Here is a 23,496-nt window from a genome sequence, read left to right as displayed (position 1 = left end):
GGGAGGCGGATTCCTGAGTGGTTTGTTTTTCTGTGTGCATATAAGTATTTTTCTGATTGTCCTACTAGGAATGGATATCACTTTTGTAGAAAGGAAGGATGGTAAAAGTTGACTTTAAAGGGTTCACTTATTTTAAGCCACCCTTCCTGGCTCCTGCTGTGTGGGGCCCCCTCCTGAAAGCTTCCTGATTCCCTCAGGTGATGGGCAGAGGCTTCAGTGTCCCCTTCGCCTCCGCAGGAGAGGAGAGGCAGCAGCATGGCGAGCGTCCTGTCCCGACGCCTTGGAAAGCGGTCCCTCCTGGGAGCCCGGGTGTTGGGACCCAGTGCCTCGGAGGGGCCCTCGGCCGCCCCACCCTCAGAGCCACTGCTAGAAGGGGCCGCTCCCCAGCCTTTCACCACCTCTGATGACACCCCCTGCCAGGAGCAACCCAAGGAAGTCCTCAAGGCTCCCAGCACCTCGGGCCTTCAGCAGGTGGCCTTTCAGCCTGGGCAGAAGGTAGGTTGATCCCAACATGGACAGGTGTCCCATCTTGCGAGTCTTGGGGTGGTGGGCTGGGGTGCCCTAGTGACAGGCCGGAAACTCTCTGGGCACCGTTTTGAGTGCAGACCTTTGCCCTCCAGCCACAGGGCGCCTGGGCAGCAGATCGCCCAAGAGAATATGACATTGTTAGTAGACCCAGGGCTTCTCTACCACAGTGTTGTCTGTAGAAGGTGGCAAGACCTAGCATCTGACGCTGTGGGCTTTGGCTTGCTCATAACCTCAGTTTGAAGGATGACCATAGCCACGTTTCTCTTAATCTGCCTCAGTTTGCAACTTTACCAAAGGAAGGCATCTCAGGCTTTGAGAGTCAGAGAACATTGCATCTTTGAATTCCCGTTAGACACTTTAAAGAGTCAGAGATGTTTGTGTAGTCGGTGTGGATTTCCTTTTCCAGCATCCTGTGCCAGGGCCCTGGGTCTGATGTTATGAGGTCCAGGTGCCAGGGGTTCTCTTCCGTTGCCCTCTCAAGGCCTCCTAAGTAAGGACTCTACCTCTATCTCCCTGCCAAGGCTTATGCCGCCAGGCCTTCCTGCCTGTGAGAGAAGGTGGCCTGCCAACTTCCAGGTCCCCCTGGTGAGAGGTTGGCCTGCCTCTGCACCCCTGCCACCTTGTCCCCAGGTAGACTCAGCATCCTCTGAGTGCAGGATAATGAGCAATTCAGAGTGGCAGTTGGGCACCAGCAGACAGGCAGTGCATCCGGGTCAAGGAAGGCAGGAGGATGAGCACAGATTCTAGATTCAGAGAAAGTCCCAGGAACTGACATGTTTGCTGTCTGCCAGTCTAGAGAGCTGATAAGGATCTGTCTTGGGAGGAATTGGGCCTGTGTGGGTGCTCAGGTGGGAAGCGAGTACCTGGGAACATCTGCTTGAATAAAAGCTGAGTGAGGCAGAGAACATGGTTCGTGGCAGGCAGATCCTGGCTCCTGGGATGTGGGGTGCATGAGAACTTCAGGGTGAGACCCATCCAGGGCTGATCACTAGCTGCTGTCCCTCTTCCCGCAGGTTTGTGTGTGGTACGGGGGTCAAGAGTGCACAGGACTGGTGGAACAGCACAGCTGGATGGAGGGTCAGGTGACCGTCTGGCTGCTGGAGCAGAAGCTGCAGGTCTGCTGCAGGGTGGAGGAGGTGTGGCTGGCCGAGCTGCAGGGCCCCTGTCCCCAGGCACCACCCCTGGAGCCCGGAGCCCAGGCCCTGGCCTACAGGCCCGTCTCCAGAAACATCGATGTCCCAAAGAGGTTTGTGTGGGAGAAGAAATTGGATTTTAAAAGTCACGTGGGTAGTGTGGTGTGAGGGTGTGGGCTGCCTTGTGGTGGGGAAGAAATGTGGTGTCATTGACATCTGGATGCCAAGATATTGGGACAAATGGGACACAGAAAAGAGAAATCTTTAAGAAAGCCAGAGTGGCATCTTTTCTTTTTTTTTTTTTTTTTTGAGACAGAGTCTCACTCTGTCACCTAGGCTGGAGTTCGGTAGCATGATCTCAGCTCACTGCAACCTCTGCTTCCTGGGTTCAAGCGATTTTCCCACTTCAGCCTCCCAAGTAACTGGGATTATAGGCGTGCACCACCAGGCCTGGCTAATTTTTGTATTTTTTGGTAAAGACGGGGTTTCACCATATTGGTCAGGCTGGTCTCGAACTCCCGACCTCTGGTGATCCACCTGCCTCGGCCTCCCAACGTGCTGGGATTACAGGTGTGAGCCACCATGCCTGGCCAAGTGGCATCTTTTCCGTGCTCTATTATGGGCAATGTATCTTTGGTTGGGCATAGGGCTATTTTTTCCCCTCTCATGCTTAAACTAAATCAGGTCATAGTTTATGATAAGACAGGGAAGAACTGGCTTAAATCGAGAGTCAACAAACTTGTTTTGAATGGGCCAGAAAGTAAATAATTTAGGCTTGATGGACTAAACAGTCTCTGTTCCCACTGCTCAGCGCTGCTGTGGTGTCCAAACAGCCAAGGGTGATGCAGAAACAAATGGGCATGGCTGTCCTGCAATAAAACCTCATTCGTGGACCCTCAAATTTCAGTTTTATATACTTTCCATGTGTCACATGTCAAGAAATTATATCCTTCTTTTAATTTTTAAAACTATTTAGGCCAGGCGCAGTGGCTCACACCTGTAACTCCACTACTTTGGGAAGATTGCTTGAGGCTGGGAGTTTGAGACCAGCCTGGGCAACATAGCAAGACTTTGACTCTACAAAAAAATTAAAAAATTAGTCAGGCATGGTAGCTTTTGCCTGTAGTCCCAGCTACTTAGGAAGCTGAGGCAGGAGGATTGTTGGAGTCCAGGTGGTTGAAGGTTCAGTGAGCAATGATGGCACCACTGCACTCCAGCCTGGAAGACAGAGCAAGACTCTGCTCTAAAAACCAAAACCAAACTAAACCAAAACAAAAAAACAAACAGGCTGGGTGTGGTGGCTCACGCCTGTAATCCCAGCCCTTTGGGAGACCAAAGTGGGTGGATCACGTGAGGTCAGGAGTTTGAGACCAGCCTGGCCAACATGATGAAACCCCGTCTCTACTGAAAATACAAAAATTAGCTGGGCGTGGTGGCACATGCCTGTAATCCCAGCTACTTGGGAGGCTGAGGTATGAGAATTGCTTGAAGCCAACCTGGGTGACAGAGGGAGACTGCATCTCAAAAAAGAAAAAAAGAAGAAAAACCACAAAACCAAACCATTTAAAAATGTAAAACCATTCTTAGCTCAAAACCCTACAGAAACAAGCAGCAGACTACATTTGGTCCACAGCCCACAGCATGCTTACCCCCGGCTTAGATATTCAGAACCATTGGTGTTGAACGAAGAATGTATTTTGCTTTAGAATTTTGTGATGTGACTTTTTTCTAAGAATATATATCCTAATTTCTATGTTATGTGCTCTATGTACATTGATCTTTTAAGATTTAAGAAGAAAATCTGCCACCTGAAATTGTCTTATATACAAGATGTGCAGTCACACCCTATCCCACCTCTCTGTGTTTGTCTATGAGTGCTAAAAAACAAAACAGACCCAGTATTTTGAAACCAAATTAGAGCAGCAATATTTGTGATTGTGTATTCAGCGGAATGCAGGCAAAGAATTTATTTTTCTGTTCTATGGAAATGAAAATTCAAAGATCATACAAAAACAGAGATGCTAATGTGTTTAATGTATTAATAGTCTTGGTTTAGCTGCTTCAAACCCAAGTCATATTTTGGTGGACCTGAATTTTAAGGAATAAATTAAGACAGCTTTTTGAAACAGACCACTTAGAAGTTTATTTCAGACTAACTTTTACTAATACTTTAGCATTAACTTCTAGACAGCTCTAGTTTTACTTCCAAATAATGTAGTGATATACGGATTTTTAAAAAATTATGTGTAACATTTTATAGAACTCTGCTGTATAAAGCATGGACACTTGCATTGGGAGATTTATTTTAGTGCTTCTGGCTTATTTGCACATAGGCTTGAGTAGTAGGTTCTGTTGACATTCAGAAGCTGTTAGAATGCCTTACCATTTTTCTTGGGGGAGAGGTGGGAGAAGGTGGTTAGTGTATAATTGTTCCCTCTTAAATTTAAATGTGGGACAAGGAAAGGAGGTAATTGTTGTGCTTTTGAATTCCAGTGGGTGTCTTTTGTCCCCGTGTTCATTTCGAGTCTGTCCTCTCTTTCCGCTGAATAAAATTCTCCTTTTTAAGCTGCAGAGTTCGGCAGCAAAGTCATGGGAGAATGGGGCTGTCTCAGGGCGTCACAGCAGTGGGATGAGACCCAGCGGCTTATACCGGGGCTGCCTAATATTAGAAGCATCACTCAGAATGGGTACTGCTCGAGAAGAAGGGGAGACCTTCATGTTTCACTTAGTTTATATGATCTGAGCACACACTGGCTGATTGGAGTTGGGGGGACTTGGAGGGGACAGTCCAGAAGTGTAAGATGATTGTGTGAAACCAGCCAGAGGTGGTGTCTCGTTTTGCAAGCCATGGGCCCGCCGTGCCAGGAAGTAACATTTCCCACTCATCCGTGTGAATCCAGGAAGTCGGACGCAGTGGAAATGGATGAGATGATGGCGGCCATGGTGCTGACGTCCCTGTCCTGCAGCCCTGTTGTGCAGAGTCCTCCCGGGACCGAGGCCAACTTCTCTGGTGAGCGAGCGGGGCCCAGGTGGGTTCTGGGCATGGTAGAGGCCCACGACAGACATCCTCTGTGCAGAGCAGCTAGTTGCCTATGTCACCGGCCTGGCAATAGAATTTCCAGGGACACCTCCCACGGGCACGTCCGACCGGCTGCATGCCGTGGAGTTAGACACTTCCGTTCTTGTTCCTCAGTTTCCTCACCTGGGGAGGAGTTTCCTGGTGCATTGTGAAGATGGTTGAGCATGGGACTGAGCTGCAGTGGCCAGTGGAGTAAGTTCTTCAATGGGAGCGGATGAGCCCAGCACTTTGGTGGGGCCCGAATGAGGCCAATAGAGGAATATTTAGTTCACAAAGTAGCAATATAATGGTCTCCTAGTGGCCTCAGAAAATTCATGTCCTCATTCCACGTGCCTAATTCAGCCTCATAAATTAGTGTGGGTCTACGGGACAAGGACCCGGAATAAATGAGCTAAATTCTAAAGTAAGTCTAATTGCTTAATAAAAACCAGTGATTCAACTTCAAGGCAAATTTATTAAAACAAAATTTCTGTAGTTGCAACCCCAAAATACTTTATCAATAATATGAGGGAAAAAAGGGTTGCTGGGTATTTGTCAGTAGTTTGGCAAGACTGGTAGTGAATCTGAAGTTTTTTGGGAAATTCATGGCAGGGCTGGCCTACCTTACTCCCAGGGAAGAACTTCTTCATTGGTGGACACCTAACTGAATTGCAAGCTACTTATAAGCTTACAGGAAAATATGGAGTTAGCTCTGAGCACATAGCAGGAGGAAAGTGGCCTTCATAAGTATCCCTCATAAGGAATCTCCCTAAATAGAAATTAAACATAAAGGAGAGAGAAAACTTACTTTCTTGACTCAAAGTCAGCTGTCAATGAGTAGGCTGCCAAAGGAAGTCATTGCATTATGAGGACGCCTAGCTGTGAAGCTTAGTATTGCATGCCTGCTCTATTAGCACAGCCAAATAGGGAAGAGGAAAGGAGTTAATTTCTAAGTTCTCAGGAGAGTTTAGGAGATCTGGATGGTTGGGTCAACAGTGGAAAGATCTAGGAAAGTGTCCTAAAAGGAAAGAAAAGAAAATTATTGACTCCAGTTCCCATGATGAGGGTATGTATAATATATGCATACACAAGTGCACATCAACGTAGAAGCATCTCACTGATGATATGCCATCATCCTGACGATTTTAAGTCCCTTTGTAAAAAAAAAATTATTGTCTATTAAAGATTTTTTTGATGACAATATATTTTTTATCTTATAGCTGAAGTCAGTGGAAATATAAGGCTTCTTTGGCCTAATTATCTTGAAGTATTCTGCAAAGTGTGGTCTATACAACAACCAAAACCTTGACTAAGAGAGTCATGGATACTATTTGCACAAACGCCACATAGTCCCTTTGGTTTCTGTGTGGTTAGGATGGCATGTGTGTGTGCATGTCTGTATAGAAAACAGGATTATAAATATTTCTTAAAAGTTCACTTGTAAGCTCTGAGTGCCGTGCATTTGTAGAGCAGTACTTTATTTTCATGGTATAGAATGTGTATTTATTGCCTGTGTCCTAGAAAAACTTACGATCAAAGATGGAGTCACTTATAACTTATACATTAACTTATAACTTATAGATAACTTTTTGCTTTATGTTTTGCTTCCTTTGTGTGCCAGTCAAAATCTGCCATACAGATTTCATGCATTTGAGCCATTGTGAGTGGTTCCTATAGGGAAGGGCTGCCGCATTTGTAGGGCGTGCCTGCTGCTTGACCTGCTCTTTGTCACGGAGTCCTGAGCATCCTAGATGTCGCCATGTAGTATTCTGCTCTCTGCCCTTCTCTCCCTGATCATTTTCCTGTCAGTGGATGTGCGTGGGTCTTTCACCTGTTGGCCTGCTTAATGATTCTTGTGTTCTGCCCTGAATGTGTACCCTTTTTTAAGCACACATGTACATGTAGTAATCTCTTGGTTCCCAGGAAGGGACAGTGATAGCTGTGAGACATGACAGTGGTATCTGGGGAGGGAAGAGTTCTTCCTCCATCTCATTCTTTTTGGGTGGGCTGCTTCTAGGATGTGAGATGTAAGGAGAGCCTGGACTGGAAACATGGAAAGATGGGAGCCTGTGCCAGGTAGATCCCTGATTAGCATTGAAGGAGTCTGGACTATGAGCAGGAGGAGAGAAAGGCAGCAGGATTTTATCCTGGCCACAAAGGATGTGCTAGTAGACCTTGGAATCCAGGGTTAGGGGGCTCTGTGGAATGCCCCTGTTGGGAGTTGGGGCTTTTGAGGACAGGTAGCTTTTTTCCCTCTCTCTTGGTATTTCCACATATCAGAATTTCAGATTCTCCTGTATTATAAATTCACCTGGATTTTTGGCCAAGGAGTGAGAGTCTGGGTTGGGCCCGCGCAGCCTGCAGATGTGCTGTTTAAAAACGGAAGATTCTCCATGTCTGCTGATGCCTGTCCTCCTGCTTAGAGGCATTCAGGAGCCTGGCAGCTGCTTCAGGGCCGTGTCAGGCACGAAAGCCCCCTGCCGCCTTGCGATGACCAGAATTGCTCGCAGAGCTTGTCTTTCCTCTTCCAAACATGTTATTTCTTGATTAAAGCAGGCTCTACCTGGGCTGCAGCTAGCACTGGGAAATGTTGCACACCCTCCTGAGAGTTGCAAAGGCTGAGTGGTTTGTTCCACCCACAGGTTTCTATGGACTGGCCTGGGTTTAGATGATTGAAAAGCATTTTTCGGAAAAGCTGGTCAAGAAGACCTTTAAGTTGGCCTCAGCTGTAGGAAAACGCTCTGGGTGGTACCCAACACTGGGTGTGCCTGTTCTCAACCAGGCCTGGAGGCTGCAGAGGCTTTGCCCTTCCCCCTCCCCATCCCCCCTTTATTTAATGTATAAAGTGAGAAACAGGCAGCACTTCGGGAGGCTGAGGCCAGATGATCGCTTGAGGACAGGAGTTTGAGACTGGCCTGGGCAACATAGCAAGACCCCATCTCCAAAAATAATTTCTGTTTAAAAAGAGAAATAAATTTCAATTAGGTTTCTCTTTGTTTCTCTTTGTATGACTCCTATCCAAAGCGAACTCGCAATGTGTATCTGTTGGTCAGTGATGACCAGGTGGCTATGGTAGGAAATGTCTGCGAGGGCAGAGCAGTTCTACCAAGAGAAATTGCTGCCATGAATGAACTCCTCTCCATGTTTACCGAAGCTCAGAAGGGAGAGTTTGCCCAGGGACACGCCCGTGAGCATCCTCTCACCTTTTCTTCGTCTGGCCAGCTTCCCGTGTGGCCTGCGATCCATGGAAGGAGAGTGGTGACATCTCGGACAGCGGCAGCAGCACTACCAGCGGTCACTGGAGTGGGAGCAGTGGTGTCTCCACCCCCTCGCCCCCCCACCCCCAGGCCAGCCCCAAGTATTTGGGGGATGCTTTTGGTTCTCCCCAAACTGATCATGGCTTTGAGACCGATCCTGACCCTTTCCTGCTGGATGAACCGGCTCCACGAAAAAGAAAGGTACGTGATTGCAGTGTGAGTGGGAGCCCAGGCTGGAGCAGATGTTGTCTGTGTGGGGACAGCCAGCCGTGGAGGGGAGGGGACCCTGCAGGCCCTAGATAGTCTTGGGTTCGCTCCCATTTCAGTTTTCTATTGCTGCTTCTGTTACCTGGTGATATTCCCAGGATTCTCCTTCTCCTGTTTAAAGCCTCTTCCATTTTAGCCTCCACCCCAATCCCTGCCTTCTTTCCTGTGTTCCTGCAGAGGTCTGCGTGGGAGAGGCCTCCAGTGGGGTCTTAGCCACAGCACCGAGCACCGCTGTTGGCCACTAGGACCATCTCTTAGGTTAGGGCTTCCTAGCCCCTGGTTGTAAGTTTCTCTGGTCCCAGAGAACCCCTTTCCTGGAGGTTTTTGTTGGGTCAGGCTGGGGACAGAAGCCAGTTTGAGTCCCCACTGGGTAAGGTTGAGTGAGGGATAAGGAGAAAGACATACGCACTCACCCCGTCTTCCTTTCCTCTAGAACTCTGTGAAGGTGATGTACAAGTGCCTGTGGCCAAACTGTGGCAAAGTGCTGCGCTCTATTGTGGGCATCAAACGACACGTCAAAGCCCTCCACCTGGGGTATGTGCGAGCCCAGGGCCTCTAGCCTAGGGTCGCGTGCAGGTGTCCCTCCACTTGCCGAGTCCCTGTGACCCACAGCCCACAGTGCTTTCAGGAACGTGGCTTGCTGGGAACACCCCCTGGTGTCTCTTCCTGGCCACCTGAGAAAGACATCCCGGCAAACATTGTTGCTGTTGACGGGAAAGGAGCTCTGTCCATCTTGGGGATGTGTCTTCTTGCCTCACTGCAGGAAGCAAGATATTTTAGTTCTGGGCAGAAACGGGGTCATTTGGTTCAGTTACTGGTGAGACCCCGTTTCCAAGATATTTAGTGGCCAAGCACTGCACCACCGACTCTTCCTTGGGAGTGGGTCTCTGCTAGCCCCACCCTGGTGCCTCCGCCGTGTTCTGTGCAGAGCAAGTTTGCAGGCCCTGTGCAGTGCGAGTTTGCAGGCTGCTAGTGGTAGGAGCTGACTCATGGCCCTGGGGGAGAAAGCATGACTGCAGGCAGGTGGGGCCCAGAGAGGGCTCGTGGTCGTGCTCAGCGTGGGATGCCTCCTGCCAGAGGAGAGGTTGGCACATGTTCCGGGAGAGGATGAGCCTTAGGTGCCAGGAAAAATAATTCCCGTTGATGTGCAACACATAATCCTGGTGACACCCGTCAGGAGCGAGGCACCTGGGTGTTCTCTTGGGCTCCGTCCCTGGCTTGCTGGGTGGCCTCAAGCAATCACTTCCCTCCCCACCCCGGTCCCCGCTGGGTTTCAAGGGAGCAAGGCACCCCTGATTATGCCGCATCTCCCTCCCACACAGGGACACGGTGGACTCTGATCAATTCAAGCGGGAGGAGGATTTCTACTACACAGAGGTGCAGTTGAAGGAGGAATCTGCCGCCGCTGCTGCTGCCGCAGGCACCCCAGTCCCTGGGACTCCCACCGCCGAGCCAGCTCCCACCCCCAGCATGACCGGCCTGCCTCTGTCTGCTCTTCCACCACCTCTGCACAAAGCGCAGTCCTCCGGCCCAGAACATCCCGGCCCGGAGTCCTCCCTGCCCTCAGGGGCTCTCAGCAAGTCAGCTCCTGGGTCCTTCTGGCACATTCAGGCAGATCATGCATACCAGGTATGGGGCGGGGCTCGCTGGAGGCTCAGGCTCGTAGCTGACTCATCACGGGCCAGCTTGATTACAGGCTACCGACCACCCTGATGGAAGGCTGAGCCCTTTGGCCAAATTGCTAATCTCTTCTACAAAGAAAGAAAAGGAAACTGAATTCACTGCTCAATAAATGTGGGAATTCCTGGAGTTATCTACATTGGCAGCTGTCATGAGTGGTTACTAGAAATCTAGCTAAATCCCTAAGTAACTGGGCGATGGATTTGGGCGGGGGAATTGTCACACCTCTGCTTATAAGAGAGGATGGAGTCATGTAGTTGGGCTTCCCACGTGATGTCTAGGTCCTAGAATTGTGTTCCATGGACAGACAGTCCAGCACGCATGTTTTGAATACTTACTACGGGCCAAGAATTGGACTAAGTAAGATTTTCAGGTAGAAGAAGACTTAGTCCCTGCCCTTGTGGAGGGCATGGTTCAGATTGAGAGAGAGAGAAATGAATATGTAACTATGGTTAATTATAATAACTAGTCAAAGTACTAATTATTAGAGGCATGAGCAAGTGTTGTAGGTACCAGAGGGACCAACCTATTTTGCCCACGTGAATGAGAAACTTATCACAGAGGGTGACATTTAGGATGGTCTTCGCTGCATGTAGTAGGTACTCAAGGAACATGCAGCTTGCTGTGTGCTGATATTTCTTAAAATTCTTTTGTGCCTATTTTATCAGTCTGTGGGCCAATTTGCAAATTAGTTATTAAAAGGTATTGCTTTCAGTGAGAAAGCTTTATGAAATGAGCCAGCTCTCCTCCTTGTTAGAATGAGTGACCGCTTAGCGATTTCATGTTTGGCCCATTTGCAGCTCTGGCTGACCTGTGGGGCCCAGACATGTAGCTGGTGTTTTCACAAATAGCCCTGAACCTGGATACCCGTGAGCACACTGCTACTCTCATGCGCTTGCTGGAGGATCCCATATCTTATCCCAGCCATGCTCCCCAGACGCAGAAGGCCTGGGGCCTCTTTTGGCACCTGTCGTGGCATGTTCTTGGTAGGTGATCCAGTTGAGAAGTTAAATCTTCTGCAGTGATTAAGTCACGAGGCTGGCACGTAGACCAGCGCTGAGGGAAGGGTTCCAGGATGAGACTGGAGCCTCGCAGTAAGGAGACTACTGCAAGGCATTGGATGACACCCCAGTGTTGTCCTCGAGAAAGCCAAGTGTGTCCCAGCTCTTTCTGGTCATTGCACTTATGCAGAGATGCACCTTCTGCTGCCGTCATGAGGCTGTGGGGATTGTGGGCAGACTCTGAACACTTCCTGAGCTAGAATCCAGGCTGACACCCTCGTCTTCCACAGGCTCTGCCGTCCTTCCAGATCCCCGTCTCACCACACATCTACACCAGTGTCAGCTGGGCTGCTGCCCCCTCCGCCGCCTGCTCCCTCTCTCCGGTGAGTGTGCTGGCAGCACGGCCGGGGCCTGGTATGGCCAAGGGCTCTCCCACACATCCCAGGGCTGGAGGCCATGCCTTGGGCACGGGGCACGTGGCCACAGGTCGGTGTGGCCGTCTTGCCTTCCGCCCCCAAACGTGTTGAAGATCTCCTTGTGCTGCCCCCTCCCTGGCACTCCCCATCTGGCCATAGCCCCTCGCGGAGGTGGAAGGAGGCGCTTGTAGAGGATGTCCAGAGCAAGCAGGTTTCTTGCCAAGAAAATCACCAGACGAGGCTGGGGTCAGTTGCCCCATCAGCCCCTAGTGCCCGTGGGTGTTTTTAGGATTTTAATACTGAGGAGAGGAAGGGGGAGAATGTGGCGGCTATGTGGGCTGGGTCAGAAATCTCAAGGCCACTGGGGACAAGGGCCATAGGTGGACCCCAAACTCAAGTAAGCGGGAAGTCATTTTGAACTCTACCTAGCAGGCGCTGGTCTTATCTCCTGCAGGGTGGTGTCACATTGTAAATCAGATTGCCAGTGATGCCACTGAGGCAGTGCGAGGCTTCCAGGCATGGCGGCTCCGTCCAAGCCCCCTGCAGGGAGAGCCTCAGAGGGGACCAGGTCCAGTGGCTCCCCTGTCCTTGTCCTCGGCTGGGTCCCAAGTGTGGCATGAAGGCCTGCTCCTTCCTCACTCTCCTGCCAACAGCTCCCCTCGGCTAGAGTGTCCTCCCTGAGAAGGCGTGAGGCCTCTTGGACCAGAAGGAGCTAGGGACGGGTGGCTGCCTGTCTTTTAGGATGGCTCCCTCACCTTTCCTGACTGTCCCTGTGCTCATGGCCCCTCTCCCCACGCCCAGGTCCGGAGCCGGTCGCTAAGCTTCAGCGAGCCCCAGCAGCCAGCACCTGCGATGAAATCTCACCTGATCGTCACTTCTCCACCCCGGGCCCAGAGTGGTGCCAGGTGAGATGTCTGCTGTCGTCCCCTGCCTTCTGGTTTCTGTGCCCTGTCTCCAGTGGCATGGACTCCGACCCCACCCAGATGAAGTCACCAGGGTTAGTCCCCAGAGAGGAGCCCAGATGGCAGACGCACCAGATGGGACGACTGGTCCTCAGAGCCTCTGGCCCTTGGTCCTGGTGGCTTTTGCCGGGAGCTGCCCCTTTGGCCTCTGCTTGTTGTCCCAGCCCCACTTGGCTGCTCTCCCGGGCCCACCACCTGTGTGGGGCTCGATTTGCATTCCTCTCTTTCTGCAGGAAAGCCCGTGGGGAGGCTAAGAAGTGCCGCAAGGTGTATGGCATCGAGCACCGGGACCAGTGGTGCACGGCCTGCCGGTGGAAGAAGGCCTGCCAGCGCTTCCTGGACTGAGCCGTGCTGCAGGTTCTACTCTGTTCCTGGCCCTGCCGGCAGCCGCTGACAAGAGGCCAGTGTGTCACCAGCCCTCAGCAGAAACCGAAAGAGAAAGAACGGAAACACGGAGTTTGGGCTCTGTTGGCTAAGGTGTAACACTTAAAGCAATTTTCTCCCATTGTGGGAACATTTTATTTTTTAAAAAAAGAAACAAAAATATTTTTTCCCCCTAAAGTAGGAGAGAGCCAAAACTGACCAAGGGTATTCAGCAGTGAACCAGTGACCAAAGAATTAATTACCCTCCGTTTCCCACATCCCCACTCTCTAGGGGATTAGCTTGTGCGTGTCAAAAGAAGGAACAGCTCGTTCTGCTTCCTGCTGAGTCGGTGAATTCTTTGCTTTCTCAACTCTTCCAGAAAGGACTGTGAGCAAGATGAATTTACTTTTCTTTAAAAAAAAAAAAAAAAAAAAAAGTTTCTGGCTGATGGGTGATTCAGAGTGCAGGACTGCCTGGCCGTGGGGCAGAGGAGTTTGCCCTTCTCGGAGGGTACTTCCTGTTCCCTGTCTGAGCATCCTGCATGGAAGTCAAAGGAAAGCCCTTTCTTGGTGACAACTTAAATCTGGTTCCCTCAGACATTGGGTTGCACCCCAACAAATATTAAATGGCTTCTTCTTAAAGCCCAGAGAAAGAGGTTTTTTAAAAGACTGTCGCCAAATAGCTGAGCCAAAAGGCTGATCAGAATTCACTTTTTGGAATGTGGCAGTTAAACACTACCTTGATCATTCTCTCCTCTTTCCTCGAGGAACTCCTGGAGGGTTTGAGCGTCTGGAAACTCTCTGCTCTGACCTGAGGAAGCACCCTCCTGACGCCGCCTCCCTCCGGTTATGGAAAGGACGCCTCAGAAATGCTTTGTTTTCTTTTATGATGTATTCAGAAGCCTTTGCTGATTAAAGTTTTCTTTTATTTGGGTGGCCGAGAGAGACTCAGGGAGGTTCTGGAGGTTCCTTTCTGTCTCCTGGCCCCGCCAGGGATTTCCCCATTTCTGTTTGCTGCCCGAAAGCAGGATGAGGAAGGCCAAGGAGAGTCCTTGCACCCGTGAGCTTCAGGATGAGGAAATGACAGGAGGAAGACGTGGGTTTGGGTTAGTGGCTGCTGGCGTTTTGGCCCTTGGTGTTTCTGGAGCCTCCAGGGATCTAGGGGAGCCTGGGCTGCGTGCATGTTGATAAGCAGAGCTGTTCTTGTGGAGAAGGAGGGAGGTCTAGGGAGTTTAGCACCACGCCAACCAGTCGTGCGCGAAGACAGAGTGAACCACACCTGGTTGGCAGGGCATGTTTCTGTTTTGGTGTCTTGCTTTCCTCCCAGCATGACTTATTTGGGGATTCCTCAGGGCCTGCTGGAATGTGACCGTCCGCTGCCCAGCTGCCTCGGGTACAAGTCTTGGCCCTATGTCCCAGCTGTCAGGGGCTCAGGGAATCCTACCCAGCCATCTGTCCTGGGATGGAGTGTCAGCATCCACCCCTTGGTTGTCATCGAGGCCTCCCTCCCAGTCCTAGGTGAAGATATTTGGGCCACTAGGGCTCCCTTGGCCCCTTCACGTAGGACATAGACATGTGCTTTTTAATGCAGGACACTTTGAGTATTACAAAATCTGTAGACCTGGCAGTAGGGGCATGATGTTGGGAAGGGTGCAGTGCCCTAGGTTGGTGACAGAAGGGACAGACTCTTATGCACAGGTGTCTTTGGTGATGGGGTATATTTTTATAACTTAGTAAAAAAAAAAAAAAATGTATGTGGAATTCTGTCTCTTGGTAAAGCTCAAAGCCAGGCTAGCCTGAGGTGGCGCAGGGCTCTCCTTCCTGTCCTTTCCACCTCCTTGAGAATTAAGAGCTGGCAGCTGCCGATGGTGTTTCCCGACCCCCCTCACTTCCCAAGACGACCCCCAGGTTCAGGTCCTCATGGGGAGGGGAGGGCGCGTTCTTGACACATGGGAACTTCACCAGGAGGGCCTCCCCTTCCCTTCTCCCTCAGAGTTTTCACTGCCGTCTCGTCTTTAGAAAGCTGTTTGAATTCCCCCCGCCCCCAGTTTGGACCGTGTAGATATAACTGGATATACGGATTTTTCTCTTTGTGCGGGCTTCTTATGCCATTGGTATACAGGGCAGGAAAGGAAGGAGGAATAAAGGGAGGGAGCAGTGTGGAAACCACGGTGGTTTTGCTTTGTTCTTATTAGGTTTTGGTGCCGCCTTCCCTGCCCGCGCTTGTGCCCCCTCTCCTCCTTGGTGCTGGCGGCCTCCTTGCTTCCCTTCCACTCGTGCTGCCATCCCGTGCCTGTCGTGTTGGTTCTTCACATGTGCCCTGTTCTTGGGATTGTTCCATTCATGCCTTCTTGGAGGGTGAGGGTGGCTTGGGAACCGACCCAGTGATCACACCTACTTTCTTCTTCTTTGTATCTCCCTCCTTCCCAGCCCACCCGGGCAGCAGATTCTGATGGAAGGAAGGTGCCGCAGGTGGGCTTTTAGAAACTAACGGGACTGGTTTTCAAAGCAGTTACCTTAGGAAACTTTATTCCAGCGATGTGACTTTTTTCAGAATATTTCTTGGAATCACCTTCAGAGTCTGGGGCTGTGTGTTGAGCAGCCTTAAGGATGCTAGACACTCATTTAGTGCCCAGGGAGTCCAGCGAATGACGTCTGTGGCCAAGCGAGGTCTCAGGTGCAAAGCAAAAGGACCATTTAAAGTAAAATAGCTTGGATTCAATCATGTGACTTTTAAATTGGCTCAGAAAGCAATTTTGTAACTTCAGAGAGTGTTTTGAGCCATGGCCACGTTGTCGTTGTGAGTCTATAGCTTGACTCCTTGGAGAACAATATTCATTTGGATGTGGAGACTCTGATTTGTTGGGAGAAATCTGTCCTGTTACTTTCTGGTCATCCCAGGTTCTGACTTTTACCAGGGGCAAAAAAAAAAAAAAAAAAAAAAAAAAAAAAGGAGGGAGATAAATCCCATCTGTGAGTTTGTCTTATTGGCGCCTTTTCCCTCAGCTGTCTTCCAAGTATTATTTTTACTGTTAAAAAATTTTTTTAAAAATGTGAAATGTAATGTTTTTACAGCAACAATATGAAATATATTTTATAAGGAATAAAATGGTACCTTGTCTGATTTAATGTGCACCTGTCCTTTGCCCCTTCCCCTGCAACAAATAAGATTATCACTGCCCTTGTCCTTGGTGTTACACAAATGGTAGCATATCACACTATAGCAAAGTATGACATTGATTCACTTATACTAACAGTAGGTAACACTTCCCAGTGACTAGGCCAAGTGTATACATGGGTTCCCTATTACAAATAACCCTATGAGAGAGTGCTGTTATTGTTCTCATTTTGCAGATGAGAAGATTGAGGCACAGAGGTTCAATAATTTGCTCAAGGTTATAAACTGAAATAACAGCACTCCAGGCAGTATTTTCTGCTGCTTTTCTTGACAAAGGGGAGCATATTCTTGACTGCATTCCTGAGTCTTTTGAGGAGCAAGCAAGTGACATGGGAGAAAATAAGTCACACGCTACCTATCGAATGGCTTCTGAACATGGTCTGCTCCGTACAGACATCAGTTCCAGGTGCTGCGATGGCCCAAGTGGCTGGCAGAGCTGGCCTAGGTGGGAAGGCTGTTGGAAGCAGAAGGCATCATTCCACCCAGGGGCTGGTTTGTGCAATTTCAGTTGCTGAACTTTAAGAACCATTTAGTGAAGCAATGATAGATTCCAAGAAGACCAAGTCAAATAAACCAGGCTTGCTTGAGGAAGTTGTGGAAGTGTGTTTAAACGTTTAAGGTATATTTAAAATAAGAGTTCAAGGTAGTAGTGGTGGGGCAGGTGGAAGGCTCGACAGGACCCTTTCCGCACTGAGTCATCCCTCTGGTGGGGAGAAGCAGGAGCTATAGGAAGAGGCTCTGGGGAATAGGGAAGGCAAAGAGGCAGTGAGGAGCTTTGGGGATTGTGAAGTGTCTCTTGGGGCGGGTTGCAGGGACCCTTCACACTGCCGGCCAGTGGGGGTGTCATGCTCAGGCACTTCATTATGGCCTGAATCAGCTACGCCCAGCAGCCCAGAAAGCAGTTTCTTTTTCCCTCCTTTTTGCCTTTTATTTATATCTTGGGGGTGCAGTCAGGGACTTCCTTCACCCCTTCTCTGTGTCCTTGTTCCAGTTCATCCCTCTAAGAACACCTCAATAGCATTACCTGTTTTACTGCGTTTGCCAAGTCCCCCTCCAAGTTAGCTACCTGCCTTCTCCATCTGTAGCTCGCCCCCTACCCCTACCTTCGCAGCTGCATCAGTGGGTCGACCCCCCAACTTTCCAGCTTCTGGTTGGATTTGGCTGACAGACATCAGGCTGGAGTTTGAAAGAGGGGAGGAGAGGGAAGTGGGGATATTGAATCCTGGCTCCCACAGTGTGTGAGTAAATGGCTGTATTTCTCTACTGAAAGCTATGGAGAGCTAGAGTCCTTGTGGGTCCAGGAACTCCCTTACCCCTACCAGGGCTCTCCGGCTCCGAACAGAGCGCCTTTGCATCCCTTGCTGATCTTCTGTAACCCTGCCCACTCGTGTAGACGGTTAACTCTCCCCGACAGACTCGGTTTGGTTTGCCTTGTGTTTCTCAGCTGGACCCTGGCAGTGACACACCCTAACGTGTGAAGCTGGAGATAAAAGTGGCATCAGCAGGTTTCTGTCCGCCCTGCTCCTTGCTGTGTGTCCCAGTCCATTGGACCCAAACCAGCAGGATCTGCACCACCTGGAGCTTGGTAAAAAGGCAGATTTCTACCATCTCAAACTGGGGGTGGGGCCAGCAGCCTGCCTCTTTGCGGTGCTGATGCACACGGGTTTGGAGAGCCCCTGCCCTCTCTCCACTCCGTCCAGTCACACAGCCATGTGCATTCATTCCCCTACCTGCTGCACTTGGATCTGGGAACTGTGCCATCGGGGTGCACCTTGCCCATTCTCTTTTTTTTTTTTTTTTTTGCGACGGAGTCTCTCTCTGTCTCCCAGGCTGGAGGGCAATGGCGCAATCTCGGCTCACTGCAACCTCTGCCTCCCGAGTTCAAGTGATTCTCCTGTCTCAGCCTCCTGAGTAGCTGGGATTACAGGCACGTGCCACCACACCTGGCTAATTTTTTATATCTTTAGTAGAGACAGGGTTTCACCATGTTGGCCAGGCTGGTCTTGAACCCCTGACCTCATGATCCACCCGCCTCAGCCTCCCAAAGTGCTGGGATTATAGGCGTGAGCCACTGCACCCAGCCTGCCCATCCTCCTTTCTACACAGCAGTGCCATGCGCTTTTTACCCCTGCCTCCCGGGAGCCACAGCGCTGGTTGCGTGTGTGCAGAGTCTGCTTCTGTCACTTCACTTAAAAACAGCAAACCAATTTATTAACCATTTGCTCAGTAGAAGTTTAATGGAGAAATCGTTGTTTAAAACAATCAGTCAAAAAGAACAGCTCTTTTACAAACAAGTTATGGCAGTGGCGAGTCAAAACCCCAGGTTCAATTTCCTATTCCTTTCACCTGCCCCTAGAAGGGGCAAGAGGCGGGTGAGCAGGAGAGATGGGGCCATTGAAATGGTAGCTAGAGGAATTACAAAAATACACTCTGATGTAGCAACAGGGTTGTGGTGAAACATGCCAGGGGGCTGGGGAGGAACAATCAGACAGGGAGGTTCTGGAGGCGAAGGAAGCCTGCCGGATCTGCAGGCGCTCAGTGCCTTGGGGAAGAAGGAATCCTGATTCCCAGGCGGCAGGTCTGGGGCTGGACACATGCTGTTTGGGGGATCACCTGGATGCCTGGGGAGACAGAAATGATTAAAAAATGGCAAACCTGATGGTTTTTCTGACCCTTTTCTATTCCCCCTAGAGACAGAAGCAGTGAAAGGGAGGCAAAGAAAAGCTATCAACCCAAAGAAATCGTTCCTAACGTAGCCAGAGGGGTCCTCAGCTCCTCTGCACATCTGCTCCCCCAGCCCTGGGTCAACTGGCTGGACTAATAGACTAAAGGGGAGGTCTGTGGGCTGTGACTCAATAGGCACAGTGGCAAGCCCCCTCCCGGGGAACAGTTGTTGCTGGTATTCGGAGCCCAAGCAAAATAGTGCCCTTGTTTTACAGTTCTTTTCTTTGCAAGTGCTCTTTGAGCCTGATGGCACTGATACCTGACCACGAATGAATGTGCTGTTTCCATTGCCTAGAAGGGTCAAAGCCTAAGGGTAGCAGAAAAGAAGAAGGCAGTATAGGGTCAGGGGAAAGGAAAGCAGACCCCCAAGACCAGCTGTGACAAGTTCTGTCTAGAGGTGGGCCTGCACCCCAACACCTTTCCTTCCTAGGATATTATTACACTTTCTGATTAGTGTTTTTTTTGTTGTTTTTTTTTTTTTTTTTTTTGAGACGGAGTTTCGCTCTTGTCACCCAGGCTGGAGTGCAACGTACATGATCTCGGCTCACTGCAACCTCTGCCTCCTGGATTCAAGCGATTCTCCTGCCTCAGCCTCCCAAGTAGCTGGGACTACAGGCACCCACCACGACACCCGGCTAAGTGCCTAATTTTTGTATTTTTAGTAGAGATGGGGTTTCACCATGTTGGCCAGGCTGGTCTCAAACTTCTGACCTCAGGTGATCCACCAGCCTTGGCCTCCCAAAGCGTTGGGATTACAGGCATGAGCTACGGTGCCCGGCCCTGAGTAGGGTTCTTTATCCCATTCCAGTGTAAGGTGGCCCCACTTCTTCCCAGCCTTCTCCATGTCGATTAGTATTAGGTATCTTAGGAGTCAAGGACAGCGTTGGTAACAAGAGTCCCCCAAGGTGGAGACATCTCCATCATGTAGGGCAGGTTGGGGTGTGTATGTGGATGAAAACAAGGTTGAAGCCGGCTGTTATAGACTCATAAATATCCATATGGGAACTCACCAACTGTGCATGTTGGGGGAAAAGAAACAGAGAGATGGTTGCAGAAGGAGAAAGGAGAGTCATCAGTAATACCCAAATGAGCTGGTGAATGTTTCCAGTTTCCATCCAGAACTTGACATTTGAGCACAGCCACAGACAGAAGCTCCTTACCAACTTTATTTCAGTGCCTCTCAGTTGGAAGCATAATAGAAGATTAGAAAAACCAATTGCCTGGATAGAGGCTCAAATCATTTTTTAAAAAATAAATGGATTCCTGTTAATGGGCCTGATTTTCAACTGTGTTTAGGTAAAGAACATTGCCATCGTTCAGAATTAGACATGAGCTTCAGTGTCCCTGAAGAGCCACTTTAAAGAATAATGTCTTTAAGATTTGACAGAATTCAACCCGTGCTACTTCTGAACGATTTACTGTTAGGTGCTGTGCAGCTATGTGTTAGAAAGAAATAGGAGGCTTGTGAAGGATCCAAGAGTGAGTATGACTTCAAAAGCAGTGCAGGTTAATTTGGGGCCTTTGGAGATGAGTCATCCTGCTAAAAGAAACACATCAGCTTTCTCTTCACAACTTAATACACGTGTCCATATTTGGTAACAGGCCTGTGGTGAACATGCTGGCGTACCTGCAAAGGGGCCGTCTCCATGCTAAAGTGTGGGCACCAAATATTAGCATATGTACTAATATATCGTCAAGGAAGGTTATTAGTGACACGGCTACCTCTGACACACAGGACGCAACATAAAATAGCACATGCTGACATTTTTCTCTTATGCTAGGACTCAGGGAAAAGCCCCACTTGGGTAATGTTTTGGGGTGATTTTGATGATCTGACTGGTTCTTTGTGTTAGGACAATGATACAGTTTAGAAGTTTGTCCTCTTCCAATTTCATGTTGAGATGTGATCCGCAATGTTGGAGGTGGGCCTAGTGGGTGGTGTTTGGGTCATGGGGGTGGATCCTTCAGGAATGCTTTGGTGCCCACCCTATGGTAATGAGTTCATGGGAGATCTGGTTGTTAAAGAGGCTGGGACCTCCCCTTTTCCCTCTCTTGCCCCCTCTTGCCATGTGGCACGCCAGCTCCCCTTGCCTTCTGCCATGAGTAAAAGCTCCCCGAGGGCCTCACCAGAAGCAGATGCGGGTGCCATGCTTCTTGTATAGACTGCAGAACGTGAGCCAAACAAACTTTGTTTATAAGGTATCCAGCCTCAGGTATTCCTTCGTAGCAATGCAAAATGGATGAATACGGCAAGTTTCTTAGCTATTTAAGGAGACGTATGGGACTCTGCAGCTGATCATCTTCCCATATACAAATTAAGGCACATAGCCTTGATGGTTGGGACTTTCCTAAATTTTCAGAAAATTCTACTGTGCTAGGTTGCCAATGCCACTCAAAGTGATGTATTGGTTGATATCCTAAGGAAAGTTGGGTTTTGAATGAACAGGCAATCAATTAGGGTCTTTGATGTATATTATTAGACATGTGGACTTGTATAAAGTGCCTGTGGGGATAGGAACAGAGCAGAAGAAAGAACAAGAAAGAAAGAGAGGAATATAAAAGCAAGCAAACAAAACCAAAACAAAAACAGCACGCTGGAAAGAAGCGAAATGGAGGAAAGAAGATGAATCCCTTTAGTCCATATTCTAGTAGCTACTAGGTCCATTGGACCAAATTCTCCATGTCTTGCTCAGGAATGATACCGTTGACCACAAGGAATCAGTCCCTCTCTGGCAAGGTGGCAGGATGGACAAATGGCTTGTGGAAGGAGGAAGAGCAGAAACCACAACTCCTGATCTTAACAGGAACTCTTTGGCCAGGTAAAATGGGAAACTTTAATGTTTCCATGGAGCCAGGCACCCTGAGAGCTGGGGAAAGGAGAGGAGATAGGTAAGCCGTGTTTGAAGATGAAATAGCACCATCACAGCTGTGGTAATCGGACTCTGCTAATGGCTAAGAGTAGGTCCCACTCTTGGTGTTTAGAGAGACAATCTCGAGGAAAGGTGAGCTGACTGGTTACTGTGGCAACCGGATGGGCGTATTGGTCCCCATAACTGTCCCCATAGTAACTAAGCTCCTGGGGAGTGACAGAGGAATTAGTTATCTTAACATACTACTATTATCCCCATGGTAACCAGTCTCTAGCCAGAAGTGGTCAGCTTCAAGGTGCAATAATAGGAAAATCTTTGCTGCCTAGAGAAAGGGTGGGCTGGACTCCTTGCGGGGTGTGTGTGTGGGGGGGGCGGGGGTGGGTGAGGGGATGAATGTGCTTCTAGGCCTGGGAGCAAGGCTAAGATAGTTGGTGTGTGAAGTCTCTCCTTGCCCCCAGCTTATTGGTGCCCAACTCACTCATGGGTTGCAGTGGCCGGTACAGCTGGGAGGAGCGCCCCTTCCGGCTACACATTACCATTCTGGTGCAGGGTGCGCCGGCGCTGGCTGGACTGCATGCTCAGGACCAAGTACTGCCTCATAAACTCACTGAACCGCTTCTGATTGGCCAACTTCCGGGCCGACTTCCGGGCCCCGGTGAAGCCCCCAAATCTCTTCTGCAGCTGCTTCTGCTCCATCTCACCAGCCTCCTCCATGCCAGGCTCGGGCTCCTCCTGCTCCTGGAACAGGCTCCGGACTCGGGGCATTCGCCGCAGATGCTGCATCTCCGAAGCTCTCGGCTGGTAGAGAGCAGCCGCCACATGCTCTGGGGCGGCAGGGCTGAGCTGCCAAGAGCTCCTGGCCATGACCTTGGTGCATGGAGTCCAGAGGGGGCTGGGGAAGACCTTCTCTTCACACTCGAGGATACACACCTGCAAAGATACGGGTGAGAGGAGGGGAGAAGGAACAAGGACCTCTGTTAATCCAGGGCGAGGGAGGAGATCCGGCCCACTGCACCAGTGCAAGTGCTTCTGAAGCATCTATTTTATCAAGTAACGTGCAGCAGTTTTACACAGGTTTTTAGGTTCGTAGAATTTCAGAATTGGAAACAAACAGAGAATCATCTGACCCAGCTCCATCATTTTACAAAGAAACCAGGGCTCAGAGAGGTGGGCGTAACTTACCTCTGGCGTCACAGCACGTTAACACAGGAAGTTAACACAGGATAAATGCGCCCAACACCGCACCCTGTTACCTCTTTAGTCGGGTTTTTGGAGCCAAGCACAGCTCATGACCGTCACCCATAAAGAATTTTATTTTGTTCTCTCATCAGGCTTGTGGAAGGTCATATGGGTTAAAGAAATTGGGGATGTGAAAGTATGTAGTCAAATCTGCAGGTTTATTTTAAGGTCACTGTGTAAAGATCTACCTAGGTGTTGTTAATTTTTCATCCCGCGTACAGCAGTCGTCACTATCTGTGTATCATTTATAGCAAACGGGGGTCAAGACCCTGTGGGGTGTAGGCAGGCTGGACGTGCGGGGCTGAACCTGTGATCCAGTTCCAGGTTGGGGGGAGAGATGCCATCATCAGACGTGAGCCCAGCAGACCCGCCCGGCTCCTAGGAACACTCTGCTCTGTCTCTCCTGCCAACCCTGACTTCTAGCCACCAGCTGGACCACGATGTTTCTCCACCCCTTCTTGGCTGGTTCTGACCTTGGCCCCCCACCTCCCACGTTCTTGGTTCTGATTGGGTCTCCTGGAAGCCTCTGCCCCCCAGCTTTTCTTCCTATTTGCTGTTTTGGCTTCACCCCTAATTTCAGTCCAGGTTTCTGGCCTTAGCCGGCTGGAAACCCCACTTCGACCTGACCTTGCTGCTGTGTCAGTAGGCAGAGCCCCTCATTATAGCGTGGAGCTCCTGCCTGGCTTCCAGGGCACCTTCTGGGGCAGAGGCTGTAACTGGCCCGTATTCATCTCCCCTTCTCCTTATGCACAGAACACTGTTTTATTCCTAAAGGCAACATATCTGTTTCCCAAGCTTCCTTGGAGCCATAAGTAGCTGA

General features: G+C 49.9%; 2 protein-coding genes across 9 annotated transcripts in view; one reads left to right on the top strand and one right to left on the bottom strand.

Annotated features, from left to right (window-relative positions):
• Window positions 1–15,810, top strand: part of ZNF395 (zinc finger protein 395) — a 41,499-nt gene extending 25,689 nt beyond the window's left edge. For 3 of the 5 annotated variants that reach the window (XM_032143487.2, XM_032143488.2, XM_032143485.2), the window contains exons 2-10: window positions 238–495; window positions 1,542–1,774; window positions 4,562–4,671; window positions 7,942–8,177; window positions 8,677–8,777; window positions 9,566–9,872; window positions 11,215–11,307; window positions 12,142–12,245; window positions 12,536–13,840. In XM_032143487.2, the coding sequence (XP_031999378.1) occupies window positions 256–495; window positions 1,542–1,774; window positions 4,562–4,671; window positions 7,942–8,177; window positions 8,677–8,777; window positions 9,566–9,872; window positions 11,215–11,307; window positions 12,142–12,245; window positions 12,536–12,647 (1,536 nt within the window). In that variant the 5' untranslated portion in view covers window positions 238–255 and the 3' untranslated portion in view covers window positions 12,648–13,840. Of the gene's footprint in view, window positions 1–197; window positions 496–1,541; window positions 1,775–4,561; window positions 4,672–7,941; window positions 8,178–8,676; window positions 8,778–9,565; window positions 9,873–11,214; window positions 11,308–12,141; window positions 12,246–12,535 lie in introns of all 5 variants that reach the window. The other 2 variants (XM_032143484.2, XM_032143486.2) reach the window with 2 other exon arrangements.
• Window positions 15,811–18,070: 2,260 nt separating this feature from the next.
• The window catches only part of PNOC (prepronociceptin), a 26,024-nt gene continuing 20,598 nt past the window's right edge, over window positions 18,071–23,496 (bottom strand). For 3 of the 4 annotated variants that reach the window (XM_032143480.2, XM_032143479.2, XM_058433492.1), the window contains 2 exons: window positions 21,974–22,367; window positions 18,071–18,464 (listed from right to left, as the gene is read on the bottom strand). In XM_032143480.2, coding sequence (XP_031999371.1) covers window positions 18,379–18,464; window positions 21,974–22,367 — 480 coding nt within the window. In that variant the 3' untranslated portion in view covers window positions 18,071–18,378. Of the gene's footprint in view, window positions 18,465–21,915; window positions 22,368–23,496 lie in introns of all 4 variants that reach the window. The other variant, XM_032143482.2, reaches the window with a different exon arrangement.

Source organism: Hylobates moloch, unplaced genomic scaffold, assembly GCF_009828535.3.
Source record: "Hylobates moloch isolate HMO894 unplaced genomic scaffold, HMol_V3 SCAFFOLD_22, whole genome shotgun sequence".
Classification (NCBI taxonomy): Eukaryota; Metazoa; Chordata; class Mammalia; order Primates; family Hylobatidae; genus Hylobates; species Hylobates moloch.
Note: the sequence above shows the minus strand (reverse complement) of the source record. Positions and strands in the feature narration are given on the sequence as shown.